The 20,726-nt window shown below is 42.9% G+C and overlaps 1 protein-coding gene across 1 annotated transcript in view; it reads right to left on the reverse strand.

Annotated features, from left to right (window-relative positions):
• Window positions 1-20,726, reverse strand: part of LOC143767894 (uncharacterized) — a 66,478-nt gene that overhangs the window by 4,189 nt on the left and 41,563 nt on the right. Inside the window, exon 6 of the mRNA XM_077256415.1 lies at window positions 501-1,472. Within this exon, the coding sequence (XP_077112530.1) occupies window positions 501-1,472 (972 nt within the window). The remainder of the gene's footprint in view (window positions 1-500; window positions 1,473-20,726) is intronic.

The raw sequence follows: 20,726 nt of genomic DNA on the forward strand, positions 1-20,726 counted from the left end.
ATACACTTAGACTCAGCTGCATACATCACATAGGATACACTAAGGCTCTGCTGTATACATCACATAAGATACACAGAGTGCTGTATACATCTCATAAAAAACAGACTACTGTGTACATCACAAAGGATGCACAGACTTATGCATACATGAGCAGTTTTATGTCACTCATCTATTAATGGTTGCCATTAGACAGGAACAAGAGCAATGTGAGGATACTTTGGCATCAAGTGAGATGCCGTCCATATTACGGGAACCATATCCGAGATGAAGAAGGATTCAAGATGTCAGACACCCCAGATATGACATATCACGTAACACAAGGCACACAGAAAAAAGATGTCTGCATTATTATTATTTAATAATAGCCTAAGTTGCACGATACATGTATTTTTTTTGTGGGAATACATCTTTAATAAATAAATGTTTTATAAGGGAATACGTTTTGTAACTGGCTTTATACATAAACATTTTCAGACACTATAAATATGAAAACGAATTCTATACTTTGTGGATTTGTTGGTGTTTATTAAAAGATGATTTGTGGGTAAAACCTGACCCACATTGCAAACATGAATATGGCTTCTCCCCAGAGTGGATTCTCCGATGCTCAATTAAAACAGATTTCCGTGAAAAATGTTTCCCACATTCTGAGCATGAAAACGGCTTCTCTTTTGTGTGAATTCTCTGATGGGTTACAAGAATTGATTTGTGGGCAAACTTGTTCCCACATTCCAAACATGAAAATGGTTTCCCCAGTATATGTATTCTATGATGTTCAACAAGAGATGCTTTCCGAGTAAACCGCTTCCCACATTCCACGCATGAAAATGGTTTCTCTCCTGTGTGAGTTCTCTGATGTTCAACAAGGACGGACTTCTGAGCAAATTTTTTTCCACATTCTGAACATGAAAATGGTCTAACCCCTGTGTGAATTTTCTCGTGTTCATTAAGAACTGATTTCTGTGCAAACCTTCTACCACATTCTAAACATGAAAATGGCTTTTCCCCTGTATGAATTCTCTGATGTGTCTCAAGATGATGTTTGCGTGAAAAACATTTTCCACAATGCTCACATGAAAATGGTTTCTCCCCTGTGTGAATTAACTGATGTCTCTCTAGGTGATGTTTACGTGTAAAATATTTGTCACACTCTAAACATAAAAATAGCTTCTCGTCTGTGTGATGGTCAACATCAGATTTTTGGTTTAAGCATTTCCCACATTGTGAACGTAAATACAATGGCTCATCGCTAGAAGTTCCTTTGTCCAGAGAAAGATTCAAGTTTTTTGTAAAATCTCTGCTGCACTCAGAACAGGGGACAATTTCCAACGACTCTCTGCTGTGAAGAACAGGGGGTAATTTGAGGGCAGTATGGCGTTCTCTAGATTTATCTTGATTGATATAAGGATCTTCGCTTGTATAATTTGGAAAGAAAATAAAATGTCCTTCTGGGTTTCTGGCGTAGTCATCTGCTGGAGAAAAAAATACTTTTAAAATTGAGGATCTTTTTATTAACATTCCTATTGAAAGTTTTCCACACAAGATACTTGTTCTTCACACAAGATACTTGTTCTTGTGTAACAAGATAAAGTAGCTATTGGCTCAATAAAATAGGAAATTATTTCATGTTATAATCATATAAAAATATATAATTAATAATTCTGCCAGATCTGATAACTAAAAACCTTAAAAGAGATTTTTAAAACTATAGATACTATCATTAGAATAGATCATGAATATCAGATCGGTGAGGATATGACATCCAGCACCCCCACCTTCATCTGCTCTCAGCTCCAGCATGATGTATCGCCTTGTCACACTATTTTGTAACTGCTACAGGGAGCAGCCACTAAACAGTGTGGTGGAGCGGTGGTGCTCTTCAATGAGCATCTTTTCTCATAATTGTGTTGTGCCTCTGTTACAGCTTCTGGATATTTATGAATTGAAAATAAAGTGTGGCTATACCCTTATCATTAAAAATCCCACCAAAGACAACATCTGCAAGGAGTTTGTATGTTCTCCCCGTGTTTGCAGGAGTTTCCTCCCACTCTCCAAAGACATGCAGATAAGAAATTAGATTGTGAGCCCCAATGTGGACAGCAATGATCATGTCTGTAAAGTGCTGCAGAATAAGAAAGCGCTTTATAAGCAGAGCATAAAATATAATGTGACGACAGTTCCATGTCCAACTGTGAGTTTAACCATCTTATCAAGGAATTGACCAATACTTTTTTTTTTTTATTGATGGCCTATCCTTAGCATAGGTCATCAATTTCAAAATCGATGGGGGTATGACACAAAGCACTCTCACTGATCGGTCAGCAGCAGGAAGTTCTTGGATGTTGCCGGAACACAGCAGCTCTGCTAACCCCTTTAACCAAAAGTTATAGATGTCTATCAAACTCTAGGATATGACATCTTCACACGTATGCAAAAAATTTGACTGTGTTATGCTCGTATCACCATTTACACACACTTATCTGTTTCCTTACAAAATTCATAAAAACACTGGACAGGTATTTTACATCGCGGGTATCCTGATACATAAAATCTATATAAAAACCATATGAATAAAATGTGTGTGTATATATATATTTGGCTTTCAGGTGAAATTTATGGAAAACATAAAAAGTTCACGCTACAGTGATATTTTATCATGAAATTAGAGCATTTAAGTAGAAACATGCAATGATGATTTCTCAAACAATTTATTTAACAAAAGCCAATGAAAGTGGTGGGTATGCCCCAACAAAAATGTCAATGTCTCAATTTATGTGGTATGGGACATCAATTACAGCTTGACAATGGCGTCTCATGCTGTTCAGAAGTCGAGTTATTGTCTGTTGAGGCATGGCATCCCACTCTTCTTGAAGTGCAGCCCGCAGGTCATTGAGGTTCTAGGGTACAGAGTTATGAGCCTCTACACGGCGACTCAGCTGATCCGATAGGTTTTTTTATGGGATTTAGGTCTGGAGAAAGTGCAGGCCACTCCATTTGATGTACCCACAGCTTAATGATGCGATCTCGATGAGCTGGAGAATTGTCATCCGTGAAGATGAAATTAGGCCTGTGTTGTTCATGCAGAGGCACAATGACTGGGTTAATGAGGTTATCCCATTAGTAGGAGCTGGTCTTTGTAGCATTCACAAAGTGTAGGGCAGTTCTGTATGGACTAGACCAGTGTTTCTCAACTCCAGTCCTCAAGACCCTCCACATGTCATGTTTTCAGGATTTCCTTAATATTACACAGATGATGAAACTATTGCTTGAGCAGGCGATGAAATTATCACCTGTGCAATACTAAGGAAATCCTGAAAACTTGACCTGTTGGTGGGTCTTGAGGACTGGAGTTGAGAAACACTGGACTAGACACACCTGCCCACACTAACACCACCAAAGGCTCGTTCGCTGACAACAGTGGCTGATGCATGGCGCTCTCCTTGACGTCTCAAATATTGTTGGCGGCCATCACTTTTGCTCAGCGTGAAACAATTTTCTTCAGTAAATAGCACTGAGACCCACTGGTCCCTTGTTCAGCGTACATGCTCCCTGGCCCATGCAAGATGATGACGCCTGTGCCTGATGGTGCAGTCAGGTATCCTTGCAAGTCATCTAGCACGCAGACCATGCTGATGTAAATGGTTTCAAATGGTCTGATGTGACGCTTGGGTGCCTCTCACCTCCCTTAAATGTGTCTGCTGTGTAGCATTCATCATCCAGTTCCGAAAGGCATTGTCCACAATGAAGCAGTCATCAGTATGGGATGTGGTCAAAGGACGTCCACTTCTGTGCTTTCTGTGACTCTCCCAGTCTCTCTGCATCTCTGTTGCAACCTGCAGATGACACTCTAAGCTCAGTGGCCACTACCATCTGAGAACTTCCTGCTTGAAGCCTCGCAATGAGAGGTACTGTTGATCAATTGTTAGGTGTCTTGGTCTCATGATGTCAAAATGTGAACAGCATAATGTGGAGGACTGTTTAAATACCAATTCTTTTTGAACCCCAGAATGTATTGGGCGATTCATGGATCAACACCTGGTGAGAATTTTGCCATCTCCTTATTAGGCTAAGTTCACATTTGCGTTCGGGGGCTTTGTGGAGGGCTGTGTACATCCTCTGTTAAGCCCCGCCTACTTCTGCATGCATCCTGCATACATATCTTTAACATTGGGTATGCAGGACATGCGGATGCGTTGTTTTGACGCTCCGCTGACTGCACGGGAACGCAACAAGTTGCGTTTTGGCTGACGGCAGGCACGTCAAAACGACACATCCACATGTCCTGCGTACCCAATGTTAAAGAAGTATGTGGGGCTTAACAGAGGACATACACAGCCCTCCGCAAAGCCCCCGAACGCAAATGTGAACCCGGCCTTAGAGAACAGCAAGTTGTGCAAAAAGTATTGAAACACTGAACAGTTGGACATGTGCATTCAAAAGTTCAACTGAAAAGGTTAGAGTGCATTTTAGAATCATCCTGAAACCTCACACGAAAGGAAAGGTCTGTACATTTTATCGTAGGTAAACCTCACCTGTGAGAGACAGAATCTAAAAAAAAAAAAAATCCAGAAAATCACATTGTATGATTTTGTCATAATTAATTTGCATTATGGAATACAATGGAAAAACAGAACTTAATATTTGGTACAGAAACCAAGTTTGCAAACACTGCAGCAGGGATTTTGTCCCACTCCTCCATAAAGATCTTCTAGGTTTCAGGGCTGTGGCTGGGCAACATTGAGTTTCAGCTCCCTCTAAAGAGTTTCTATTGGTGTCAGAGATATCCAAACAAAAAAGTTGTTAAACCGCACCCTTAAGTGTCCAAGTCTTTAAAGACCAAGAGGCGCATGTCAAAACCAGGGAGTCCATCCCAGAACGTGTTCCATATCCAGATAAATAAAAAAACACCGCCTCAAACTGTAGTGAAGATAAATCTTACATTTTATTCTGCCTCCTCTGGCGACGTTTCGGTCCAGAGACCTTTTTCAAGCACTATTGGTGTCAGGTCTGGAGAATGGCTAGGCCACTCCATAGCCTTGCAATGCTACTTACAGAGTCACTGCTTAAATATCCTGGCTTTGTGTTACGGGTCATTGTCTTGCTGGAAGACCCAGCCACAACCCATCTTCAATACTTTTACTGAGGGAAGGAGGTTGTTGAGGTTGTTGGCCAAAATCTTGCAATACATGACTCCATCCATCCTAACTTCAATATAGTGCAGTTGTCCTGTCCCCTTTGCAAAAAAAAAGCACCCCCAAAGTATGTTTCCCCCACCATGTTTCAGGGTCTGGATGGTGGTCTTAGGGTTGTATTCATCAATCTACTTTCTCTCAACACGGCAAGTGGAGTTTATACCAAAAACTTCTATTTTGGTTTGATCTGACCACATAACCTTCTCCTCTGGATCTTCCAGATGGTCACTGGCGAACTGGAAACAGGCCTGGACATGGGATGGAGTGACAAAGGGTATCTTGCGTGCCCTGCAAGATTTTAATCCATGACGGAATAGTCTGTTATTAACTTTAATGTTTGAGACTGTGGTCCCAGCTCTTTCCAGGTCATTGACCAGGTCCTCTCGTGTAGTTCTGGGCTGATTCCTGAACTTTCTAAAAGTCATCCTTACCTCATGATGTGATCTCCCCAAACTGCTTGCCTATTGTCCTGTAGCTCATCCCAGCCTTGTGCATATCTACAATTTTGTCACTGGTGTCCGTAGACAGCTCTTTGGTCTTGGCCATGGTGAAGAGGGTGGAGTGTGATTGTGTGGACAGGTGTATTTTTTTCAGGTAACGAGTTAAAGCAGGTGCAATTAATACAGGTAATGACTGCAGAAGAGGATGGCTTCTTAAGGAAAAACTAACAGGTCTGTGAGCCAGAATTCTTGCTGGTTGGTAGGTGATCAAATACTTATTTTACGCAATCAAATGCATTTTTAGACTATTTCTCTCATGGTTGAAGTGTACCTACAATAAAAATTACAGACCTCTCCATACTTTGTGGGTGGGAATACTTGAAAACTTGGCACTGCATCAAATACACTGATGATAAATGTTCATTTTGGACCATGCTTTTAAAGGGAACCTGTCACCTGAATTTGGCGGGACCGGTTTTGGGTCATATGGGCGGGGTTTTCGGGTGTTTGATTCACCCTTTCCTTACCCGCTGGCTGCATGCTGGCCGCAATATTGGTTTGAAGTTCATTCTCTGTCCTCCGGAGTACACGCCAGCGCAAGGCAATATTGCCTTATGCAGGCGTGTACTATGGAGGACAGAGAATTAACTTCAATCCATTATTACGGCCAGCATGCAGCCAGCGGGTAAGGAAAGGGTGAAGCAAACACCCGAAAACCCCGCCCATATGACCCAAAACCGGTCCCGCCAAATTCAGGTGACAGGTTCCCTTTAAATAACTCCTGCAGGAAATCCCTGGCAAAGTTCAAAACCCCTAAAAACAAACTGTGAACACCAAAACAACCCATGATCCAAAATCCACTTATTACAAAGAAAGCCTATCTGTGCGTTGTCATCTGGTGATCAGGGATACTGCAACGATCTTAAGTCTCAATAGAACTTTGCCTCTATGTTTTTATATTTCAATTTTTTTTTACAGTTCAATTATACACAAGCATAAGAAGGGAAAGCACAGAGTACCATTATGTGATTTTTTTTTTTTTTAAAGAAATCCTGTCTAGTCAGACCTCTTGGTGACTTTACTATTGCAGGGTGCACTCACTATTGCTCACATACAGCACCTTTTTTCTGATTATGCTTCTCTCACATCATCAGCATGCAATGGATGATCAATTTAAAGGGAACCTGACACCTGAATTTGGCGGGACCAGTTTTGGGTCATATGGGCGGGGTTTTCGGGTGTTTGATTCACCCTTTCCTTACCCGCTGGCTGCATGCTGGCCGCAATATTGGATTGAAGTTCATTCTCTGTCCTCCGGAGTACATGCCTGTGCAAGGCAATGCATGAAAAAAAAACGTGAAAAAAACGTGGAAAATCTGCTACGTGTGCACACAGCCTTAAATTTGCGGAATCGCGGGGATTCCGCACACCTAGGAATGCACTGATCTGCTTACTTCCCGCATGGGGCTATACCCACCATGTGGGAAGTAAGCGGATCATGTGCGGTTGGTACGCAGGGTGGAGGAGGAGACTTTCCTCCACGGACTGGGCACCATATAATTGTTAAAAAAAAGAATTAAAATAAAAAATAGTGATATACTCACCTTCTGATGACCCCAGAGTCTTCCCGCCTCTCAGCCGTGCACGCGGCTGCTTCCGTTGCCATGGATGCTTTGTGTGAAGGACCTGCGATGACGTGACCGTGACGTCATCGCAGGTCCTGCACACAAAGCATCTATAGGAATGGCAGCCGCTGAGGAGATCGGCTGGTGAGAATAACCATTTTTAAAAAAAAAAAAAAAATTATGATTTTTAACCCCTTCCCGACCTTTGACGCCACGTAGGCGTCATGAAAGTCGGTGCCAATCCGACCTGTGACGCCTATGTGGCGTCATCGAAAGATCGCGTCCCTGCAGATCGGGTGAAAGGGTTAACTCCAATTTCACCTGATCTGCAGGGACAGGGGAGTGGTACTTCAGCCCAGGGGGGGTGGCTTCACCCCCCCGTGGCTACGATCGCTCTGATTGGCTGTTGAAAGTGAAACAGCCAATCAGAGCAATTTGTAATATTTCACCTATGAAAATGGTGAAATATTACAATCCAGCCATGGCCGATGCTGCAATAGCATCTGCCATGGCTGGAGACCCCGATCTGCCCCCCCCCCCCCGCCACCGATCGCCTCCCCAGTAGTCCTTTCTGCCCCGATCTCCTGTCAGCTCCCCTCCTCCCTCCTGTCCGCTCCCCCGGTCCTCCTGTCCGCTCCCCCGGTCCTCCGATCCCCCCCCCCCGTGTTCCGATCCCACCCCCCCATACTTACCTAGCTCCGATGTCCCTCCCGGTGTCCGGCCGTCTTCTCCATGGGCGCCGCCATCTTGGAAAATGGCGGGCGCATGCGCAGTGCGCCCGCCGAATCTGCCAGCCGGCAGATTCGTTCCTATACATTTTGGTCGCTGTGAAAAAATCTATCACAGCGATCAAAATAAAAAAAATAGTAAATAAACCCCCCCCCCTTTATCACCCCCATAGGTAGGGACAATAATAAATAACAGAAAATATAATTATTTTTGTTTTTCCAGTAGGGGTAGGGGTAGGGTCGCACTTCGGGTCGCACTTCGGGTCGCACTTAGGGTTAGGGTTGCACTTAGGGCTAGGGTTGCACTTAGGGCTAGGGTTGCACTTAGGGCTAGGGTTGCACTTAGGGCTAGGGTTAGAATTAGGGTCATGGGTTGGAATTAGGGTTAGAATTAGGGTTGGGATTAGGGTTAGAATTAGGCTATGTGCACACGGTGCGGATTTGGATGCGGATCCGCAGCGGATTGGTCGCTGCGGATTCGTATCAGTTTTCCATCACGTTTACAGTACCACGTAAATCTATGGAAAACCAAATCCGCTGTGAACATGGTGCGGAAAATACAGCGCGGAAACGCTGCGTTGTATTTTCCGCAGCGTTTTACACCTGCTCCATAATAGGAATCCGCAGGTGAAATCCACACAAAAAACACTGGAAATCCGCGGTAAATCCGCAGGTAAAGCGCAGTGCGTTTTACCTGCAGATTTTTCAAAAACTGTGCGGAAAAATCCACACACAAATCCGCAACGTGAGCACATAGCCTTAGGGTTAGGGGTGGAATTAGGGTTAAGACTAGGGTTAGGGGTGTGTTGGGGTTAGGGTTGTGGTTAGGGTTGGGATTAGGGTTAGGGGTGTGTTGGGGGTCTCCAAACGTGACACGGCGCCACCATTGATTCCAGCCAATCTTGCGTTGAAAAAGTCAAATGGTGCTCTCTCCCTTCCGAGCCCCGATGTGTGCCCAAACAGTGGTTTACCCCCACATATGGGGTACCAGCGTACTCAGGAGAAACTGAACAACTTTTGGGGTCCAATTTCTCCTGTAACCCTTGGGAAAATAAAAAATTGCGGGCTAAAAAATTATTTTTGAGGAAAGAAAAATGATTTTTTATTTTCACGGCTCTGCGTTATAAACTTCTGTGAAGCACTTGGGGGTTCAAAGTGCTCACCACACATCTAGATTAGTTCCTTGGGAGGTCTAGTTTCCAAAATGGGGTCACTTATGGGGAAGCTCCAATGTTTAGGCACACAGGGGCTCTCCAAACCGGACATGGTGTCCACTAACGATTGGAGCTAATTTTCCATTCAAAAAGTCAAATGGAGCGCCTTCCCTTCCGAGCCTTGCCATGCACCCAAACAGTGGTTTACCCCCACATATGAGGTATCAGCGTACTCAGGAGAAATTGCCCAACAAATTTTAGGATCCATTTTATCCTGTCGCCCATGTGAAAATTAAAAAATTGAGGCTAAAAATTTTTTTGTGAAAAAAAAGTACTTTTTCATTTTTACGGATCAATTTGTGAAGCACCTGGGGGTTTAAAGTGCTCACTATGCATCTAGATAAGTTCCTTGGGGTGTCTAGTTTCCAAAATGGGGTCACTTGTGGGGGAGCTCCAATGTTTAGGCACACGGGGGCTCTCCAAACGCGACATGGTGTCCGCTAAAGATTGGAGCCAATTTTTCATTCAAAAAGTCAAATGGCGCTCCTTCCCTTCCGAGTTCTGCCGTGCGCCCAAACAGTGGTTTACCCCCACATATGAGGTATCAGCGTACTCAGAACAAATTGGACAACAACTTTCGTCGTCCAGTTTCTCCTTTTACACTTGGGAAAATACAAAAATTGTTGCTAAAAGATCATTTTTGCGACTAAAAAGTTAAATGTTCATTTTTTCCTTCCATGTTGCTTCTGCTGCTGTGAAGCACCTGAAGGGTTAATAAACTTCTTGAATGTGGTTTTGAGCACCTTGAGGGGTGCAGTTTTTAGAATGGTGTCACTTTTGGGTATTTTCAGCCATATAGAACCCTCAAATTGACTTCAAATGTGAGGTGGTCCCTAAAAAAAATGGTTTTGTCAATTTTGTTGTAAAAATGAGAAATCACTGGTCAAATTTTAACCCTTATAACTTCCTAGCAAAAAAAAAATGTTGTTTCCAAAATTGTGCTGATGTAAAGTAGACATGTGGGAAATGTTATTTATTAACTATTTTTGTGTCACATAACTCTCTGGTTTAACAGAATAAAAATTCAAAATGTGAAAATCGCAAAATTTTCAAAATTTTCGCCAAATTTACGTTTTCTTCACAAATAAACGCAGAAATTATCGACCTAAATTTACCACTAACATGAAGCCCAATATGTCACGAAAAAACAATCTCAGAATCGCTAGGATCCGTTGAAGCGTTCCTGAGTTATTACCTCATAAAGGGACACTGGTCAGAATTGCAAAAAATGGCCAGGTCATTAAGGTCAAAATAAGCTGGGTCATGAAGGGGTTAACATTCTATCTTTTACTATTGATGCTGCATAGGCAGCATCAATAGTAAAAAGTTGGTCACACTTGTCAAACACTATGTTTGACAAGTGTGACCAACCTGTCAATCAGTTTTCCAAGCGATGCTACAGATCGCTTGGAAAACGCTAGCATTCTGCAAGTTAATTATGCTTGCAAAACGCTAGTTTTTAGCAGGAATATGCATGCCAATTCCAAATGCGATATACCCGCAACAGGAGTTGCAGAATTGCCACGGAAATTTCCGCGGCAATTCTGCGACGTGTGCACTTAGCTTAGGGCTGAGTGTGTTTACAAACACTTCCATGTCTCCTCTCAGGGCAGTCAGTGTGGGGGAAGCAGGAAACCGCAAAGTGGAGTGCGATTACAAACTCTTCCAGATCTCTTCTCCAGAAAGTATTAGCATGCGGGGAGGGGCAGAGCTGTGAGAGGAGAGCTGCAGATGTGGTTGCAATGACAATCAGCTTTGCTGTACTCTCCCTCATTCCACACCTGACTGGCCCTAAGAGGAGATCTGTAAATGTTTGTAAGCACAACCAGATCTGCTGTATGCTACATAAAAGTTGAAGAGATGAGTGAGGAGAGGATGGAGTGCTTTTTTTTATTCCTCACAGAGGACAATCTCTGGTAACGCACTGTTGGTGTTATCATACATTACTACCTAAATTTTACGAGCCAATATCTCTGCAACACAGATGAGAAATTATGTTTTATTCAGCTCAACAGGCAGGATTCCCATGATGTGCCTAGTTTAATATTCGAAAAAGAAAATCGAAAGCAGGTTACGTTACAGGGTTTGGCATGCAAATGGATTCAACAGCATGGTTACTCACCCGTTTCTGCTCCAACACCAGGCTTCTCTTCCTTCCCCTTTGGTGGGTTGCCTCTGTGCAAATCCATGTTGAGCTACTATGGCAACCACCTCTGCTGGCATAACTTAACCCCTTCATGACCCAGCCTATTTTGACCTTAATGACCTGGCCTTTTTTTGCAATTCTGACCAGTGTCCCTTTATGAGGTAATAACTCAGGAACGCTTCAATGGATCCTAGCGGTTCTGAGATTGTTTTTTCGTGACATATTGGGCTTCATGTTAGAGGTAAATTTAGGTCGATAATTTTTGCGTTTATTTGTGAAAAAAATGGAAATTTGGCTAAAATATTGAAAATTTCGCAATTTTCAAATTTTGAATTTTTATTCTGTTAAACGAGAGAGTTATGTGACCCAAAATAGTTAATAAATAACATTACCCACATGTCTACTTTACATCAGCACAATTTTGGAAACAACATTTTTTATTGCTAGGAAGTTATAAGGGTTAAAATTTGACTAGCGATTTCTCATTTTTACAACGAAATTTACAAAACCATTTTTTTAGGGACCACCTCACATTTGAAGTCAGTTTGAGGGGTCTATATGGCTGAAAAAGTGACACCATTCTATAATTTGTCGTGAGTACGCCGATACCCCATATGTGGGGGGGGACCACTGTTTGGGCGCACGACAGGGCTCGGAAGGGAAGGAGCGCCATTTGACTTTTTCAATGAAAAATTGGCTCCAATCCTTAGCGGACACCAGGTCGCGTTTGGAGAGCCCCTATGTGCCTAAACATTGGAGCTCCCCCACAAGTGACCCCTTTTTGGAAACTAGACCCCCCAAGGAGCTTATCTAGATGCATAGTGAGCACTTTGAACCCCCAGGTGCTTCACAAATTGATCCGTAAAAATGAAAAAGTACTTTTTTTTTCACAAAAAATGTCTTTTAGCCTCAATTTTTTCATTTTCACATGGGCAACAGGATAAAATGGATCCTAAATTGTGTTGGGCAATTTCTCCTGAGTACGCTGATACCTCATATGTGGTCACAAACCATTGTTTGTGCACACGGCAAGGCTCGGAAGGGAAGGAGCGCCATTTGTCTTTTGAATGAAAAATTAGCTCCAATCGTTAGCGGACACCATTTTGTTTGGAGAGCCCCTGTGTGCCTAAACATTGGAGCTCCCCCACAAGTGACCCCATTTTGGAAAATAGACCTCCCAAGGAACTAATCTAGATGTGCGGTGACAACTTTAAACCCCCAAGTTTTTCACAGAAGTTTATAACGCAGAGCCTTGAAAATAAAAAATCATTTTTCTTTCCTCAAAAATTATTTTTTAGCCAGCAATTTTTTATTTTCACAAGAGTAACAGGAGAAATTGGACCCCAATAGTTGTTGCCCAGTTTGTCCTGAGTACGCTGGTACCCCAAATGTGGGGGTAAACCACTGTTTGGGCGCACGTCGGGGCTCGGAAGGGAGCACCATTTGACTTTTTGAATGCAAGATTGGCTGGAATCAATGGCGCGTCATGTTGCGTTTGGAGACCCCTGATGTGCCTAAACAGTGGAAACCCCTCAATTCTAACTCCAACACTAACCCCAACACACCCCTCACCCTAATCCCAACCCTAACCCTAATCCTAACCCCAATCCCAACCCCAACCCTAACCCCAACCCTAACCACAACCCTAACCACAACCCTAACCACAACCCTAACCACAACACACCCCTAACCACAAGCCTAATCTTAACCCTATTTCCAACCCTAGCCCTAATTCCAACCCTAACCCTAAGGCTATGTGCCCACGTTGTGGATTCGTGTGAGATTTTTCCGCACCATTTTTGAAAAATCCGCAGGTAAAAGACACTGCGTTTTACCTGTGGATTTACAGCGGATTTCCAGTGTTTTTTGGGCGGATTTCACCTGCGGATTCCTATTGAGGAACAGGTGTAAAACGCTGTGGAATCCGCACAAAGAATTGACATGCTGTGGAAAATACAACGCAGCGTTTCTGCGCTGTATTTTCCGCACCATGGGCACAGCGGATTTGGTTTTCCATAGGTTTACATGGTACTGTAAACCTGATGGAAAACTGCTACGAATCCGCAGTGGCCAATCCGCTGCAGATCCGCAGCCAAATCCGCACCGTGTGCACATAGCCTAATTCTAACCCTAGCCCTAACCCTAGTGGAAAAATAAAAGTAAATATATTCCTTATTTTATTAATGTCCCTACCTATGGGAATGATAAAGGGGGGTTCATTTACTATTTTTTTTATTTTGATCACTGTGATAGGTTTTATCACAGTGATCAAAATGTACCTGGAATGAATCTGCCGGCCGATTCGGCGGGTGCACTGCGCATGCGCCCGCCACTTTGGAAGATGGCGGCGCCCATGGAGAAGACGGACGGCTAAAGCTAGGGTCGGGGCTAGGGTTAGGGTCGGGGTAATGGTTAGAGTTAGAATTGGGAAGTTCCACTTAGGTACATAAGGGGGTCTCCAAACGCAACATGGCGGCCACCATTGATTCCAGCCAATTTTGCGTTCAAAAAGTCAAAACGGTGCTCCCTCCCTTCTGAGCTCTGCCGTGCGCAAAACCAGTGGTTAATCCCCACATATGGGGTATCCGCGTACTCAGGAGAAATTGCACAACAAATTTTGTGATCCATTTTCTCCTGATACCCTTGTGAAAATTAAAAAAAATTAGTTCCAAGGTAATTTTTTTGTGAAGAAAGTAAAATAATCATTTCTTCCTTCCACATTGCTTTAGTTCTCGTGAAGCACCTGAAGGGTTAATAAAACTTCTTGAATGAGGTTTTGCACACCTTAAGGGGTGCAGTTGTTAGAAGGGTGTCACTTTTGGGTATTTTCTTTTGACTAATGATTAATGGATTAAGGGAGCTTAGTCTCCAGTTAGGGAAACATAAAATTTTTTTAAAAAATGTATTTATTTCGGGGTTGGGGTTAGGGTTGGGGTTAGGGTTCGGGGTTAGGGTTGGGGTTGAGGCTAAAGTTAAGGTTAGGGCTACAGTTAGGGTTGGGGCTAAAGTTAGGGTTATGGTTGGGGCTAAAGTTAGGGTTATGGTTGGGGCTAAAGTTAGGGTTAGGGTTGGGGCTAAAGTTAGGGTTTGGATTACATATACAGTTGGGATTAGGGTTAGGGGTGTCAGGGTTAGGGGTGTGGTTAGGGTTATGGTTGGGATTAGGGGTGTGTTTTGGATAGGGTTTCAGTTAGAATTGGGGGTTTCCACTGTTTAGGCACATCAGGGCTCTCCAAACGCAACATGGCGTCTGATCTCAATTCCAGCCAATTCTGCGTTGAAAAAGTAAACAGTGCTCCTTCCCTTCCGAGCTCTCCCGTGCGCCCAAACAGGGGTTTACCCCAACACATGGGGTATCAGCATACTCAGGACAAATTGGACAACTATTGGTGTCCAATTTCTCTTGTTAACCTTGGGAAAATAAAAATTTGGAGGGCTAAAAAAACATTTTTATGGGAAAAAAAAATTAATTTTTATTTTCACGACTCTGTGTTATAAACTGTAGTGAAACACTTGGGGGTTCAAAGTTCTCACAACACATCTAGATAAGTTCCTTGGGGGTCTAGTTTCCAAAATGGTGTCACTTCTGGGGGGTTTCTACTGTTTAGGTGCATCGGGGGCTCTGCAAATGCAACGTGACGCCTGCAGACCAATCCATCAAAGTCTGCATTCCAAATGGCACTCCTTCCCTTCCGAGCTCTGCCATGCACCCAAACAGTGGTTTACCCCCACATATGGAATATCGGGGTACTCAGGACAAATTTTACAACAACTTTTGGGGTCCATTTTCTCCTGTTACCCTTGGTAAAATAAAGTGCTCACCACACATCTAGATAAGTTCCCTTGGGGGTCTAGTTTCCAAAAGGGGGTCACTTGTGGGGGGTTTCTACTGTTTAGGCATATCAGGAGCTCTGCAAACGTAATATGATGCCCGCAGACCATTCCATCAAAGTCTGCATTCCAAAACGTCACTACTTCCCTTCCGAACCCCGACATGTGCCCAAACAGTGGTTTACCCCCACATATGGGGTATCAGCGTACTCAGAACAAATTGTACAACAACTTTTGTCATCCATTTTCTCCTGTTACCCTTGGTAAAATAAAACAAATTGGAGCTGAAGTAAATTTTTTGTGAAAAAAAGTTAAATGTTCATTTTTTTTTTTTATTTTTTTTTAAACATTCCAAAAATTCCTGTAAAACAACTGAAGGGTTAATAAACTTCTTGAATGTGGTTTTGAGCACATTGAGGGGTGCAGTTTTTAGAATGATGTCACACTGTTATTTTCTATCATATAGGCCCCTCAAAATGACTTCAAATGTGATGTGGTCCCTAAAAAAAATTGGTGTTGTAAAAATGAGAAATTGCTGGTCAACTTTTAACCCTTATAACTCCCTAACAAAAAAAAAATTTGGATCCAAAATTGTGCTGATGTTAAGTAGACATGTGGGAAATGTTACTTATTAATTATTTTGTGTGACATATCTCTGTGATTTAAGGGCATAAAAATTCAAAGTTGGAAAATTGCAAAATTTTTGCCACATTTCCGTTTTTTTCACAAATAAACACAAGTTATATCGAAGAAATTTTACCACTATCATGAAGTACAATATGTCAAGAGAAAATGTCAGAATCGCCAAGATCCGTTGAAGCGTTCCAGAGTTATAACCTCATAAAGGGACAGTGGTCAGAATTTTAAAAATTGGCTCGGTCATTAACGTGCAAACCACCCATGGGGCTTAAAAGTATGTTTTTCTCTCAAAAGCCACAGTATTTCAGAATCAAATACATTTGTTTGAGATTGGCATCCTGTGCCTGATACAGTTAGGTCCATATATATTTGGACAGAGACAACATTTTTCTAATTTTGGTTATAGACATTACCACAATGAATTTTAAACAAAACAATTCAGATGCAGTTGAAGTTCAGACTTTCAGGTTTCATTTGAGGGTATCTACATTAAAATTGGATGAAGGGTTTAGGAGTTTCAGCTCCTTAACATGTGCCACCCTGTTTTTAAAGGGACCAAAAGTAATTGGACAGACTCAATAATTTTAAATAAAATGTTCATTTTTAGTACTTGGCAGAAACCCTTTGTTGGCAATGACTGCCTGAAGTCTTGAACTCATGGACATCACCAGGCGCTGTTTTCCCTCCTTTTTGTGGGCCTTTCTGTCTGAAGTTTAGTCTTTAACAAGTGAAATGCATGCTCAATTGGGTTGAGATCAGGTGACTGACTTGGTCATTCAGGAATATTCCACTTTTTTGCTTTAATTAACTCCTGGGTTGCTTTGGCTTTATGTTTTGGTCATTGTCCATCTGTAGTATGAAACGACGACCAATCAGTTTGGCTGCATTTGGATGGATCTGACCACACATTATGGCTCTGAATACCTCAGAATTCATTCGACTGCTTCTGTCCTGTGTCACATCAATAAACACTAGTGACCCAGTGCCACTGGCAGCCATGCATGCCCAACCCATCACACTGCCTCCGCCGTGTTTTACAGATGATGTGGTATGCTTTGGATCATGAGCTGCACCACGCCTTCGCCATACTTTTCTCTTTCCATCATTCTGGTAGAGGTTGATCTTGGTTTCATCTGTCCAAAGAATGTTCTTCCAGAACTGTGCTGGCCTTTTTAGATGTTTTTTAGCAAGGTCCAGTCTAGCCTTTTTATTCTTGATGCTTATGAGTGGCTTGCACCGTGCAGTGAACCCTCTGTATTTACTTTCATGCAGTCTTCTCTTTATGGTAGATTTGGATATTGATACGCCGACCTCCTGGAGAGTGTTGGTCACTTGGTTGGCTGTTGTGAAGGGGTTTCTCTTCACCATGGAGATTATTCTGCGATCACCCACCACTGTTGTCTTCCGTGGGCGCCCAGGTCTTTTTGCATTGATGAGTTCACCAGTGCTTACTTTCTTTCTCAGGATGTACCAAACTGTAGATTTTGCCACTCCCAATATTGTAGCAATTTCTCGGATGGGTTTTTTCTGTTTTTGCAGCTTAAGGATTGGCTTGTTTCACCTGCATGGAGAGCTCCTTTGACCACATGTTTACTTCACAGCAAAACCTTCTAAATGCAAGCACCACACCTCAAATCAACTCCAGGCCTTTTATCTGCTTAACTGAGAATGACATAACAAAGGGATTGCCCACACCTGTCCATGAAATAGCCTTGGAGTCAATTGTCCAATTACTTTTGGTCCCTTTAAAAACAGGGTGGCTCATGTTAAGGAGCTGAAATTCCTAAATCCTTCATCCAATTTTAATGTGGATACCCTCAAACGAAAGCTGAATGTCTGAACTTCAATTGCATCTGAATTGTTTTGTTTATTGTGGTAAATTCATTGTGTTAATGTTTATAACCAAAATTTGAAAAATGTTGTCTCTGTCCAAATATATATGGACCTAACTGTATATGTTGCCCAGGGATTGGGCAGCATGTATCATACGTCAGGTTCTCTTTAAAAAGCTATGGACACCTTCGACATGAAATAAAAAAAATAAATAAAATGTTGATGTTGGTTCCTACCTACAGCGAATGTGGTCGGATAAAGGTATTCAGGTGCTAACCAAGTCAATTTGGCATGCTCAAGTAATATGTTCGAGTCCCCACGCCTGCATGTCTCATGGCTGTTAGACAACCGTAAAACATGCAGGGATTGCTTAACAATACTCTGAAAATGAAAGAGGTGGAGGACCACAAAGCAGGTGAAGGCTATAAGAAGATAGCAAAGTGTTTTCAAGTTGCCCTTTACTCAGTACAAAATATAACTAAGAAATAGCAGTTAACAGGAACAGTGGAGGTCAAGATAAGGGCAGGAAGACCAAGCAACATTTCATTGAAAGCTGCTCATAGGATAGCTAGAGAGGCAAATCAGAACCCTCACTTGAGTGCAAGAGACCTTCAGAAAGATTAACAGACTGTGGACTGTTCTACTGTTCAGAGACACCTGCACAAATATGGCCTTCATCGAAGAGTCATTAGAAAAAAAAAAATCTACTGCGTCCCAACCATAAAACTGAGCATCAGAAGTATGCAAAAGAACATCAAAACAAGCCTGATGCATTTTGGAAGCAAGTCCTGTGGACCGATGAGGCTTAAATAGAACGCTTTGGTCGCAATAATCAAAAAGGTATGTGTGGAGAAAAAAGGGAACGGAATTTTAGGAAAAGACCATCTCACCAACCATTAAGCATGGGGGTGGATCAATAATGATTTGCGGTTGTGTTACAGCCAATGGCACGGGGAACATTTCCCGGGTAGAGGGAAGAATGGATTGAATGAAATTTGAGCACATTCTCGAAGCAAACATTATACTATCTAAAAAAGCTGAAGATAAGAGGATGAATGGCTTCTACAAATAGATAATAATCCTAAACACATGTCAATATCAACAATAGACTACCTCAAAAGGCGCAAGATTAAGGTTTTAGAATGGCCCTCATAGTCCCCTGGTCTGATCATCATTGAAAATCTGTGGCTAGATTTCAAAATAGCAGTGCATGCAAAACGACCCAGAAATCTCACAGAACTGGAAGAATTTTCCAAGGAAGAATGGATAAAAATCCATCAAACAAGAATTGAAAGACTTTTGACAGGCTACAAAAAACATTTATAAGCTGTGATACTTTCAAAAGGGGGTGCTACTAGGTACTAACCATGCACAGTGCCCAAACTTTGCATTGCCCCATTTTCCTTTTTGTAATTTTCAAAATATAAAAGATATATAATTTTTCCCTAAAATACAAAGAAAATGGGGAGGGTGTCTTAGAGTCCGGATGCACCTGTTGTGGCTGTGAATTGAGTGGTGTGGGAGCAGAAGCGGCGGACGAGGGGATCACAAGAGGCAGGAGCCAGCTGCTGTGGCTAACACCTGTGCCTGCTACTAAAGAAAATTAATATACACTGCTCCCCACGCCCATAGTCCTTCCCACCTCTTTGCACTGAAACTAGAGCAGAGAGGTGGGAGGGACTATGTGCATGGGGAGCAGTGAATATTCATTCCTCTTTAATAGAGGGTACACTGTTAACCGCAGCCGCTGGACGATCATGTGTATACGCTATTAAAGAGAATGATTATTCTCTGATCCCCATGGCCATGGGACTGGAGAGCAGTCAATATTGATCACCCAGCTGCTGCAGGAAGCCGGCGGTTGCCAGTGTGCCCGCTATTAAAGAAGAGGAATATTCACTGTTCTCCACTCCCATTCTCCCAGGCTTGGGGAGCAGTGAATGTTCCAGCAGCTGACCTTAGTGTTTAAGCAGCGCATGACATCACTGCCATGCGCTGCTTACAAGCTGAAATCAGCTGCTGGCATCAGGACAGGACGCTGCGAGGTAGAATGGTTTATTTTTTTTATGTGTGCAGCACAATGGGGGCAATATATACCAGAATCGAGATGTGGGGGTCATATATACTAGGATGGGGATGGGGGCATGTATACCAGGATGGGGGGGCCATATATACCCGGATAGGGGGCTTTATATGCCAGGATTGGGATGGGGGGGCCAGGTATACCAGGATGGAGATGGGGGGCCATATTTACCAGGATGGGGGGCCATGTATACCAGGATGGGGATGGGGGGGCCATGTATGCCAGGATGGGGATGGGGGGCCTGTATACCAGGATGGGGATGAGGGGGCCATGTATACCAGAATGAGGAAGCTATGTATACCAGGATGGGGATGGGGAGCGCCAAGTATACCAGAGATGGGGGGGCGTGTATACCAGAATGGGGGGGCATGTATTCAAGGATGGGGAGCCATGTATACCAGGATGGGGGGGGCGTGTATTCAAGGACGGGGGGCCATGTATATCAGGATGGGAATGAGGGGGCTATGTAAACCTAGATTGGGGACATATACATACCAGTATGGGGGATATTCGTACAAAATTGGGGGACATTACCCCTATAACAGTGTCAGCAGCAGATTCCCTGCCCTATAACAGTGTGCCATGACCAGATTTTTTGCTTCAATTTCTTTTTCCTCCTCCAAAACCTAGATGCGTCTTATGGTCTGGTGAATTTTATAGTCCGAAAAATATGGAATGTTAAGCTGAATGGGCTTTTATAGCCCAGGGGCAGGTTTCACACATCCAACATTCATTGTCTGGGCATGAACCTCAATGTATGGACTTACTGGGGGGTCTCCTGTCCCGAACTCAACCGCCTTACAGGAATACATGAGGTTGACGAGTTTGGTTCTAGAGACTTTTGGCTGGTCTGGACATCACTGTCCTCACACAAACTATAAAGGTCACTTGTGCAAAACTTGACTTGCCCTTATACTTTGATCATTATGTATTAGATATGCCTTTAGCAGTGAAGGGGATAAGATCGTATGTATGATGCTCTGGGTTTCACTTTT

Source organism: Ranitomeya variabilis, chromosome 4 (assembly GCF_051348905.1).
Source record: "Ranitomeya variabilis isolate aRanVar5 chromosome 4, aRanVar5.hap1, whole genome shotgun sequence".
In the NCBI taxonomy this organism is placed as follows: Eukaryota; Metazoa; Chordata; class Amphibia; order Anura; family Dendrobatidae; genus Ranitomeya; species Ranitomeya variabilis.